Source organism: Symphodus melops (genome assembly GCF_947650265.1).
Source record: "Symphodus melops genome assembly, chromosome: 20".
NCBI lineage: Eukaryota > Metazoa > Chordata > Actinopteri > Labriformes > Labridae > Symphodus > Symphodus melops.
This window is the reverse complement of record NC_136710.1, coordinates 10,130,866-10,142,986: the sequence shown is the minus strand read 5'-3', so window position 1 is coordinate 10,142,986 and position 12,121 is coordinate 10,130,866. Positions and strand designations below refer to the sequence as shown.

Below are 12,121 nucleotides of genomic sequence, written 5' to 3'. Positions count from 1 at the left end.
AATACATCAAACTTTCAATTAATTTGCCATTATAATCGGCATCTGCAGATAAAATTCAAAACTTAAAAAAGTAGCCAACTAAACCAATACGAAAACATTTCTTAAAACTATCTATCATACTTTTATGTACAGTAATAATGATTTATTTGATCGGTTTCTTTCCCTCCATGTCTCTAAATAACGTCAGGCAGCTTGTAGAAGGACAGACTGTGAGGTTTTGGCGCTCTCTGGTGGTTGTTGCTAGGAGACCAGTCCCTCCCTCTGACGGCTGCTGGTTAATAATCCTTTTCAAATTATGCAAATCCTAAATATGCACACGCGAGGCTAGAATAAGTAAAAATGGTTAACCTTTCAGTGAAAACAGAGGCAACAAGACGTCCATTAAACTAGAGTAGTGGGTTTGTTTGTTACGTCTTGGTCTTCACACGGCAGCCTTCATAAAGGACGTATCAGGCTGAAAAAAGGGGGAGGAGAAAGTTAAAGTAATCGTTGGAGGGACGCGTGACATCAACAGTGTGCAGCAACGAGGAACAGGTTTGGGAGAAGACGATAAAAAGCGTCTGTTTAGCTCGAAGGATTTAAGGCTTTTTTTTGGTGGCCTTTTTCACTTCATTGATCTCATTTTACAAGGAGGAGCTGAGAAGACGACAGCGAGCAGAGTGGAGAGATTTAAAAGTCACTTAAAAGGTACTTTCTTGTTAATATGAGGCGACTAGGAGGCTTTAGTCTATTTTTATCTGACCTTCACCGGACACATTAAGGCAGAGATAGGCTTTCAGCCAGAGGGGGCTAGTTGTGGATAATTTTTAAAACGCATCTTCGAAATTACTTTTAATGAGCTTCACACAACAGTTTCAAGTTGTATATTCATTTACTGCATATTGGTCATGCTTGCAATATTAAAGAATAGGGATATTACTGTCATGGGTCCCAGTGGAAAAATATGGGACCATCCCTCTTCCTCTGCTGCAAAATGCCACACCCACTTTGAACTTCAGCTCTCAAACATGCATCATCAAGATGAACATATGTCCTCACTGCCCTTCAGTCTCCTCTGTTGGTTTGGTTTAAAGAAGACACTGGACTTTAAGTGTACTGGTCATTTAAAAAAAACACAAATAGGACAGCATTTATTTAGCAGTTATTTACCATGGTGATGTGACTGAATGAGGGTAAATGTTGCTGCTCTTGAACTCTCTCTGTTATCATCATTTAATGTCTGTTTGTGTATAACTACCTCCCTCTGCTTTGGTTTTCATCATCCCCCCCCCTCCCCTTTCTGCTTCCCTCCCATCTCACCAGCGTTCCCACAGAGACCAGGGGAGTGAACTGGGAAGCAAGACTTGTTTTTACTCGGCATCCAGAAAAAAAAAAGCTTCAGATATCTCCTCGACATGTCCGCTCCTGGTAAGTTTAGAAACTTTTTCCGCTCAGAAAGTTGAAAACGAACTCGTTTTGTGGTCAGATTTCAACGTCGTAGTTGTCGGAAAACAAGAGATTCTGTTCATCTTATTAGTCTCTCCTGTTCTCAGAGGATTCTTTCTTCTTCTTGTTGTGTGAGATCGGGGGAGGGAAAACACATCTGATTTGGACTTGCTGGTCCAGCTTTAGGCTCCTCCTTCAGGATGGAAAAGAGCAGTTAAGGAGGTGAAAGGTGCCGTTGTGTTGGCACGCTTTCGTGTGGACGTGAGGGAAGCTTTCCAGCAAACACGCCGCTTTTTCAAAAAGATTCTGTTTTGTTTCCTGCAAGTTGGGAGAGGAATGTGGAAAGAGGCGGTGCAACATGAAGCCTCCTCCCCCCCACGTCCTCTTTTGACATCTGGCTCTCGTTGAAAGGCAGAAGTGGCTTCTGGATTTGAGGTTTTAACGACATAAAGTCAGCTCTCCATATGAAACGGTCCTCAGAATGACCGTAGAAACAGGTTTGTTCAGATGGACTTTCCTGCCATGCAAACTAAAACCAGTTTGGGAACTTTTGCAACAAGCAAGACACTATGTGTTTGTTGCATTTAAAGTAAACTGAAAGTATGTTGATTAAAATCAAAAGCAAACAAGGAAACAAACAAGGAACCCCCCCCCCCCCCCCCCCAACACCTAGAACAAAAACCCACAGACATATGCAGACAAACACATTCAGTAACCACGTCTAACCCAGGGTGGAAACAGTGTTAGCTCTCAGGCCAGCAGGAAGTAAAGGTAAGAACAGTCCTTTCATAGATCTCAGTTTGATTGTTAGTGGTGTGGAAAAGGTCTAAAGGAAGGTCTCTGCTCTGGTGACGAACCTTCCTTGTGTGAATGATGATGATTGATGAATGATTCACCGGGTTGTCCTGTGGCTTATTTGTTTCTTGATCGCTTTAAGCGGTTACACAGAAGAACAAAATGTCATCTTATCTCTTTGACCTCTAATTATGAGACTTATTTAAGTCACAGCTGTGTGACAGAAAAGCAGATTTTTTTTTTCTTGATGTTAAAGCAGGAAGGGATGAACGGATGATCCATATTGTAGTTCATTAATTTACCGCCTGAACGTTTGTTGCAGTATAATTCTATTTATAGATCAAGAGTTTCATCCTGATAAGATCAAACGCGGAAGGATTTTTTTTAGATTGGGTTTGAACTGACTTATAACGAAGTCAAGTTTACCCAAAACCAGTCCACTCTTTGACTTTAAAGAAATATTCAGCAGCGTCTTTGGAACCGTACAGTGACCCCGAACTCATCCTGCCCCTGAAACTATTTCATACTCAAAGTGTTTATCTAAAGAGACTTCTAATGAGTTTGTTCAACCGTGATGGTAAGAACCCAGGAAGTGCATCCGCTCATCATTAAAAGTGTTCACACTGTGCTGCGTTTGAAGCAGGCCGAGTCAGAGGCCGGTACGGCCTCTGACTCGGCCTGTCTTCACTTTAACATTGAACATGGTACATGTTCAATGTTAAAGTGAAGACGGCCTGTATCAGTCGCTGATGCTTTTCTAAACCTCACGTTCCGTCACCTAACTGTGGATTACACGTATCCTTCATCCAATCAGAGCGGAGGAGTAATTAGAAGTCCACGCTCATTCTTCTGGCTGTAAACATGTTAACTTTACAACCTGTATCACGTTGACTTCAGCTATAAAACTGTTTTTGTTTTTTAATGGAGTTCTATGTGACTTCTATTGCTTCTGCAGTTCTTCTGAATTTGCACTTCACATCATCCCAGCTGGCCTCTCGGTCTCCCTATGAGCAGGTGAAAAACAGGACGAGATGGACAAACAGGACAGAGTCCAACTGAAAGACACTGCGCACTCATCATCATTCATTTTAATACAATAAAGAGGAGGCAGGAGACGAATGAAATAATAAAAAGAATGTACAATTTAAAAAGCAAAATGCAGAACATAATACCATTTTTCAAAGCAAACAAGCAAAGCAACCACACTGTGTTTGTAGCTTTCTTATCAAAACAAAGGACTTGAAATGTAAAAATCGATTTGAAAGGTGTCAAGGTCATCGACACATCGACTCTCTGAAAAACGAATCGCAGTGATATGATGAGCGTCAGCAGCGGAGGTGTGGAAGCATTTTCACCACCCCGAAAACAGGAACTGAAAGCGGTGAGAAGATAGCAGGCGAGCCAAAAACTGCAAATATTACAAGAAGAAAGGGAAGTACACGAAAAGCAGAGGACACAGAGAATATACTTTGACGCCAGCTGAACTCTGAAGTGTGAAGCAGGCTGAATTGTCCGAGCTGCCCTCGCTCTGCTTCACTCTCAGTGCTGAACCTATGACACGTGAATGTGTCATCAGTGGAGGAACACTTCATTCAACTCCGACACCCTCGAGCGCGCCTCTTCTTTTGTCACACCTTCTTCTTTGTCATCGAGCGGGCTGACGTGATGACCCACGTCCTTTTTGAGCCGGTTTGTAAAGTGCTGCTTTAGACTCTGCTAAGCAGTCTTTATGAAGGCTCGACTTAAAGAGCCTTCTGTTGTTCGAAACCAATAAGCTGTGAGCCCTGTGTTGTCATGAGAGCAGCTGTGATACCGGGTCTATTTCATAAGATCCCCATTCATGTGATTGTGGTTTAAATAAACAATGAGGAATGTGGGCAGGTTTTCAGTCTACAGCTGTTCAAGTGGAGCTCAAAAGGACGACGTTTATCCAGTAATCAAACTGTTTTTTAAGCTTTGGTTTGTCTGGGTTTTTTTTTTTTTTTTCGACGAGAGCGTTCACCATAAAAGTCTCAACAACAAAGACGTGACGAGAAAGCAAAGTCCAGTAGGTTAAGTCCGCCCCTCTCTGTGAGCTGTGGCTCGGATCAGAAGTAGCTGATTGGCTCTGCTGAGCCCACAGGTAAAGGAGGAGGATCCACAGGAGACGCAGTTAAGAGCACTGTCATTATCCACACACACACAGACCCTGCTGTTGTTTTGTCTTGTTGGTCTAATTGCAGGAGGAGAACTGTGTTGTGAGTTTTCTGTCTTTATTATGTTGGATCATGTTTGATATTTTCTTCTTTGGGACTTTTTTTTTTGTAACTTTGTAATTCATCTTGTTTTCTGATTTTTTTTATTTTTTTATTTATTTTTCTCTGATAAATCAGCTAAATGTGTCGTCGGTGAAGAAATCCTGTTTTCTTTTTTTTGAGGAGTCTTCATGGTAAATACATCCGTTGATAACCTTTTTCTCATAGTTTCTCATTATTTCTCCCCCCCCCCCCCCCCCTTGCAGGCTATCCAGGCGGTCCGCACCAACCACCCTATCCCATGACTCAGCCCGGCGGTCACTCCGTAACGCCTTATCCCTCTGCTCCAGGAGTGTATGGCGACCCCCACCAAGCCCCTCCGCCGGGCTTCAACATGAACTACAATCAGGGCCCGCCTCCTGTCATGTTTCAGCCCGGTCAGGTGGGCCCTGGACCAGTTCCAGGACCGCAGTATGGCGGCCCCCCTGGAGGGATCTCCCCTGCTCCTGCTGGTGTTCCGGCTGCGGTTGCTGTCGGGGTGCCGCCGGGCCTGGAGTACCTGACACAAGTAGGACAAAGCAATGAAAGAAAGATATGGAAGCTTCATTTAGCTTCATGAGTTTGGATCGAATCAGGTGACCTGCACCTGTGTTTTATTGTCTTTATTTTAGACAGACTGTATACAGCTTCATTGTTAAAGGCTAACTTCAGAGCCATAAAAAGGCTGAGCGAAACATTGCTCAACTTTTTTCTCTCTCCCCTCTGACCAGTTCCAACTTCATTCTGTCTAAAACAAATAACGAATAAATCACTTTGAACCGATAGAACAAAAACATGAACTTGATTCAAGCAGATAGTGTCGAGTTTGTCTGTGGCTGTATGAAAACGTGTGTTTTCTGTTGTTGAACTTTTCTGCCTTCTGACAATGCCGTGTCTTCTGCTTTAAGATAGACCAGATCCTCATCCATCAGAAAGTGGAACTCTTAGAAGGTAAGGTTTGACCTCTTTACTTTCCTCTTCGTCTTCTTTCCCTCGACTGTTTTTTTTGCTCCTTGAACTTGAAACTTTCAGGCCGTCAATCAAAATGATAAGCTCTCCTTGAACTTTGTTTCTTATCTACCAATTTTTCCTTTTCTATCTCTGCTTCCAACCCCGCCCAGCGTTCATTGGATTTGAGACCAACAACCAGTATGAGATTAAAAACAGTCTGGGCCAAAAGATCTACAAAGCCAAAGAGAAGAACGACTGCTGCACCAGGAACTGCTGCGGCTCTCTGCGCAGCTTCGACATGAAGATCAAGGACAACACGGACAGGGAGGTGATCCGTCTCATCCGGCCTTTCCGCTGCGTCTCCTGCTGGTGTCCCTGCTGCCTGCAAGAGGTCTGTGTGTGCAAACGAGTCACCCCCCCCCCCCCCCCCCCCCCCCCATCAAAATCACTTCTCATTACACTCATCATATCGACGACCGCTCCAAGACAAACATTGTTTGAGTTAGTTAGTTTTTGCCGCAATCACGGAGACCAACCCTGATATCTGTGTTAAACTGTTTGCCCAAAGCGTGCCAAGACGACCTGCTCTGTTATTGATGTTAATATTTAAGCGTGCGGGTTAACTGAAGCACTTCTGTCAAAGAAGAACAAACCGTTCACTGCTGAAAGAGTTGATCGTTTTAGAGCATCATTTTTTTTTTTTTTTCTATTTGTCCCCGTGGGGCAATTGCGCACCAAGCGTTCGGCCACAGGAGCAGCAAACAGCATACACCCTGACAGAGCAGGGGGAGCAATTCAGGGTTAAAGAGCATATTGCAGGTTAAAGACAAAACTTAACTAATCATAGGAAAATACGTTAACAATACTGTTTTTAAAGAAATTCTGAAATTAATAACCCACAGGGTCTCCTGGAGACGTTTTAGTACGTGTTCGCACGTCTTTGCTTTTTACTTCCGCATTCGGCTGTGACGTAACATGAGGGAGTCCCGCTGAATCCCCGTCTGTTTAACATAGAAAATCATGGATCCGAGTGTCACTCCCGTCAATAAATGGGAAGAAAATATGTATTCCTTTACATATAATGGTCTGCTGGCTTATTATTATGAACCTGTTAAATGTGATAGAGAGCAGAAACAGGCAGGATTAGAGGAATAACGGCCTCAGGAGAGAAGTGAAGTTGTGGTGTGAGTAGAGACCCGGAGCAGGCGTCCTGCTGAGTGACAGGTGTCAGCTCGCCATATATGGGCTCGTGCTTTGTTCACATCAGCATATATAAAGTTTGTAATCACATTCAATCAATTAAAAAACTATTTGTAGAAGGTGCAAGTGCCGATCATTCACCTTTACATTGTATGGGAGTTGCTTGTAAAAACAGCAAATCTGTACAACGTATTACAGTGCCGCGCTGTGCGCGCACGAGAGAGAGAGAGAGACAGACAGACAGACAGACAGACAGACAGACAGACAGACAGACAGACAGACAGACAGACAGACATAGAACCCGATTACACGGCCTGTGCAAATGCAGCACCATGTTTTTATTGTTTATTCCTCATGCAGCTCAGTGCTCACGTTGTTATAGAAAATACAGTGTATGCTGCAGGATTCTCCTGACGTGAGTTCACAGCGCACGTAATCCACACAAACATGCACAACAGCGCACACACTCCACAGTTTAATACGTGTCGTGCACATATATTAGGCTACTACAAAAAGTTTAAAGTTTTAATGGAATAGAGGACCGACGTAAAGCTTGTGTTTCTGTTTGTTTCCAAACCGTGCGTTCCGTCTTTCCCCACTGCGCACACACAAACACACACACACACACACACACTCCACAGTTTAATGCGTGCACATATATTAGGCTACTACAAAAAGTTTAAAGTTTTAATGGGATAAAGGACCGACAGAAGTAAAGCTTGTGTTTCGTTTCGTTTCCAAACTGCGCGTTCCGTCTTTCCCCACTGCGCACACACACACACACACACACACACACGCTCTCTTGTAACAGAGTTGGATTTATAATAAATAGTAGGACTACATATATTAAAACAGACTGTCCGGTGTCTATTACGCTCACACTAGAGAATATAACAGAGGATTCCAGCAGATCAAATCATTAAACGCTTTCTGTCTGCGTATATAATATTTGATGTTAAACAGCCAGAGATTTAAATCATTAATAAGGAAACGCTTTTGTGTCTGATGCCGAAATATTCAACGTGTCTGTTCGATCGTTTCTGAGGTTGTGGGAATAATTCACCAAAAAACACTTTGAATAATCAAGCCACTTACAATGTGCACCTGAATGTGCGCCGCGCAAATTACAAACTATTGCAGGGAGGCATCCTGTCTATTCTCACTCACTACCACGTATCATCACACCTCTTTAATCATGTTTTAGTGTGTTTTTTGTGCTTTAATTCTTTTGTGCTGCCTTCTAAATGTTTGTTTGTAAAGTGTTTGATGCTCTCGGTGCAAGACAAGTTCCCCCAGGGGCAATAAAGGCTTCATTCATTCATTCATACACAGACGCATGAAGCCGATCAAAGCAGAGTCAGAGAACGGGAGTCCCTTATGTTACGTCATATGACGCGTTGTTGAAAAAAAAGCACGTTCTAAACGGCTATGCTAAAACAGCCACTTTCTCCTCTAAATTAGAGCACTTGTGTGTTGTAGAACATATTAAAAAAATAACCTACTTATTTTACAGCCATTAACAGACTATATAAAATATTAATTCAAAAAAAATTTAACCTGCAATATGCTCTTTAAGTGTCTTGACCAAGGACACATCGGACATGTTGCTCCATTGACTAAGATGGAATCAAAACAATTAACTTTTACAGAATTCTCCTTAATCAGGTGGGGAAAAAAGCACGATAAAAAAACAATAAAACACATTTGGAAAAGAAGGCCAGAGCCTTTCTGAAAAGTTGAAAGAACTCGATGCCGCACTTTGGCCTCGGGCTGCTGCAGACGCTCTCTGCTCGATGAAAACACCTGAAGCTTGGTGGGCAAAGGTTGGTTTTTTTTCAGTTCAGAGTTTCAGAGTTTTCATATGATGAGTAAATTCCAGGTCATTCAGTGTGTCCAGCTTGGGTTGCAGTTGAGTATTGCTTCCGCTCTAATCAGTCCAGGTTATTATTGTTTTGTTTTTTTTGAAGCCCATGAATGGCTCTTTGTCCGTCCAATCTATCTCCTCGACTCCCCCGATCCTCTGCCACCCCTCCACCGCTGAGGCCCCTCTCTGTCTGTCTTTGTTTAATCACATCGTCCCCAGTCTGGCTGAAGAAGATTCCTTTTGGCTCACACCCAAACGGCTCCACTCACACACTGGAGCTCTGTTTACGTGCCTGACAGGAGCCATGTGAGATATATTACTTTTGTTATGTGGTGCTACAATGGAGCAGTCAGAGCCTCACTTATCATTCCAGCTGCCCCGCATGACATGCCCCGTGATTTTTATTTATTTATAGTTTTCAGTGTCCAGAGAGGAATCCAGATTTTAAGCCCTGTGCCCGTCTCATTTTGTGCAGCATGTCAATGTAATTGTATGTAAACCTGCAGATGGAGGTCCAGGCACCACCGGGCACCACCGTAGGCTACGTCAAACAGGACTGGCACCCTTTCGTGCCAAAGTTTTCCATCCAGGGTCCCAACAAGGAGACTTTGATGAAACTCGAGGGGCCCTGCTTTGCCTGCAACTGCTGTGGAGACGTCAACTTTGAGGTGTGTTTCAGGTTTAAACTCAATTATGGTACATTAGAGTAGTTTGAGATTCTGCAGAGTAACCCTCTTTGTTGTGTTGCCAAGAGTCAGAGTAGAAGGTCAAAACCACTCTCGTATCCTTTGAGAAAATATAAAGCTACGGAAAGCAGTCGAGTAGCGTAGCCTAGCATAAACGCTGGAAACATTTGGAAACAACTAGCTTGGTCGAAATGTAACAAAATCCCCCTCCCAGCACATCTAATGCTCACTAACCAACCTCAGTTAAATTGTCCAGAAAATCTTGACTACATGGAGTCCGCAATGGTTTGCCCGGCAACCTGACTGGAATAACAAAACTACAAGAAGTCAAAGAATGTCTTCAGTAGTACAGTGACCTTTGAACACACGCTTGCTTCCTGTTTCCAGTCTTTATGCTAAGCTAAGCTAAAAAAGAAAAAAAAAGAAACGGCTGGTTGTCGCTTTTTACTCTTCTGACAGATGCATTCTGTCAAATCTGACAGAAAGTAAACCAGAGTTCCTCTTTCTCTCCCCCACCCACCACCACCTCTGTTGAATCAACCTCACGCATGAAACCCAGCTGAAGAGTAAAGACGGTGACGCGCCCATCGGTCGCATCAGCAAGCAGTGGAGCGGCCTGTTGAAGGAAGTCTTCACAGACACGGACAACTTTGGCATCCAGTTCCCCCTGGACATGGACGTGAAGATGAAGGCCGTGCTGATGGGAGCCTGCTTCCTTATCGTACGTCCATATTCACAGCCTCTTTCTTGAGATCATTCCCTGCGTTAGAAACCAGCGAGTCGAATCATGTCTTCCATGCGCTCTAATTATGGCACGAATTAATGTCTCATGTGTTTTCCTCTGCAGGATTTCATGTTCTTCGAGAAGGTTGGGGAGGCCAACCAGCGCAGCACGGTGTTTTCTTAACGGAGGAGAACAAGAGGAATAAACAGCCGCATGGCAGCACAGACTTTCTATAGTTGAGCGCTCTTCCTTGAAGTTCTCTTGCCGATACTGTGCCATCTTTCTCTTAATACATACCAATACAAGCAAACGAACTCCTGATTCCAAATGTCTGCCAAGGATTGTTTTTGTAAAAATCTTTCCAAGCTCAAGGCCACTAACTCTGGGAAACGTATAACCATTTTTGAAAGCACTCCCTCCATACATTTTTTTTTGTAGACTTGTATTCTGTTTGTATGAAGCCAGTGTACATCCAGCTACCATTGAATCCCCGCCAAAGTACACCTTAATCGCATGTTCTTTTAACTTCTGGTAGTGTGGATAGCAACATATTCGGACATGCTTCAAGCTTTACTGGATCTGAGATTTCTTATTTACATGTAAAGACTGTTTTATTACACTTTTATGTGCGTTCTTTTAAGAAACCGGACTATATTGTATCTAAGTGCAATACTGTGATATTACTGTTTGCCTTGTATTTTCAGCTATGCTACATATAGCAGCTAATGGATGGCTTTGTCAAATAACACCATGCTGCCTTTAAGATGAATCTAACTAACACCAAAGCGACCATACACCTGCTGTAGTATAACATGTCAGCATGAGATGTTAGCATGCTAGCTTTTAGCTCAAAGGATTGCTGCGTCGTAGAACAATCTCCCAGGTGCGTTAGCATGGCTATAGACTTTAAACCTTAGAAAACCTGAAGTTAGAGCGTTAGCTTGAGATGTGAGAGAGTGTTTAATGTCTTTCGAAGTTGTGACTGCACGAGTTGGCACATACCAGCAGTGTGTACCAAAGTGCTCTGTCCCTACCTCCCAGCTGCCTTTCTCTAAACTCTGTCTCAGTGTAAATAGTCTGAAAAAAAGATGCTGCACAGAGTGGGCTGCAGTGTAAATGCGCTCATGTTCCCCTCTGTGGTCAGTTGACTGACATATAGCATAACCTCTCCCTCCATGTATGTGTTGAACATGTGCCAGTGTGATACAGTGAACCGAGAATGTACCGGTAGGTTATATAAGAGGAAAAGTCATCAGTATGGGAAATTAAAAAAAAGCAGGACCATGAATCCGCCCTTAGTGGTTGCAAAACCCCAGAAGTGACAGTTATAGGAAACAAACACACTTTCTTTCAATTCTGTTAAACAAAAAAAAGTCTTAGCTCATTTTTAATGGTAATGACAATGGGAAGAAAACAACTGTTTCTTAGTGCAGTTCAATTCAAATCTGTTCTATGTTGACTCATCTGTTTTGTAAGATAACATGGGTGTGCCTCGTGTGAGGCTTGGATGCCACTAGTGCTTTCAAATCCAGAATGCAGCTCTCTAACACACCTCAATAACTAAAAGTGTCTTGATGTCTGTGCATACAAACATCCATATTATAATATCTGTACAATCTGACCTCTTTTAAAGAGCAGGACCAAAGCATGACAATTTATGCACTCTGTTTAATTGGTCAGTTTGGACGTTCTTGACAGCACTTGCTTTGTTATAACCAGTTCAGACTGCAGCCAGTAGGATCAGTTCCCTGAGGTTCTAATACAACTATTTTGTATTCTTTATTTGTAGTTATGTTTTGTAATTGTGAATCACATACAAGAGGAAAAATATTAGTTGAAAAAAAATAAATTAAAATGCATACATTTTTCCTGTTTTGTGTTATTCTACTTCTTTGGTGATTGTCCTGGAAAGTTTTGGGAAGTGCCTTGAAACCTTTAAGTCTGGTTCCATTTGAAAAACGAGAGATAATAATTCAGAGGGAAATCCACCCTCTGATTGTCTCATCAAAGTGTACTTGAACTCTACTCCACATTCAGTTATTGAGTAACTTAAACACCACATACATTTTATATTGTTTTTAGTGCCGGCTGTGTTTATCTATATGCTTACATGTTTGCTCTACTTAAGATATAAACATGGAGTTCACTTCTTCCCTGGTAATATTCTGAATATTGAACAGCTCCCTCTCCTGGCACCCTATGA

At 42.7% G+C, this 12,121-nt stretch overlaps 1 protein-coding gene across 2 annotated transcripts; it reads left to right on the top strand.

Annotated features, from left to right (window-relative positions):
- Nucleotides 1-236: 236 nt before the first annotated feature.
- On the top strand, nt 237-11,781 carry LOC306841211 (phospholipid scramblase 2-like). Of its 2 annotated transcripts, XM_079370945.1 has the most exons (9): nt 237-534; nt 631-687; nt 1,303-1,407; nt 4,721-5,022; nt 5,402-5,444; nt 5,615-5,835; nt 9,015-9,176; nt 9,754-9,915; nt 10,042-10,246. In XM_079370945.1, exons 3-9 carry the CDS (start codon nt 1,395-1,397, stop codon nt 10,099-10,101), a joined length of 963 nt encoding a protein of 320 aa, XP_079227071.1. In that variant the 5' UTR covers nt 237-534; nt 631-687; nt 1,303-1,394; the 3' UTR covers nt 10,102-10,246. The 2 variants fall into 2 exon arrangements, with proteins under 2 accessions (XP_079227071.1, XP_079227070.1); XM_079370944.1 differs by having other exon boundaries at nt 237-687; nt 10,042-11,781.
- The last annotated feature ends 340 nt before the right edge of the window (nt 11,782-12,121 follow it).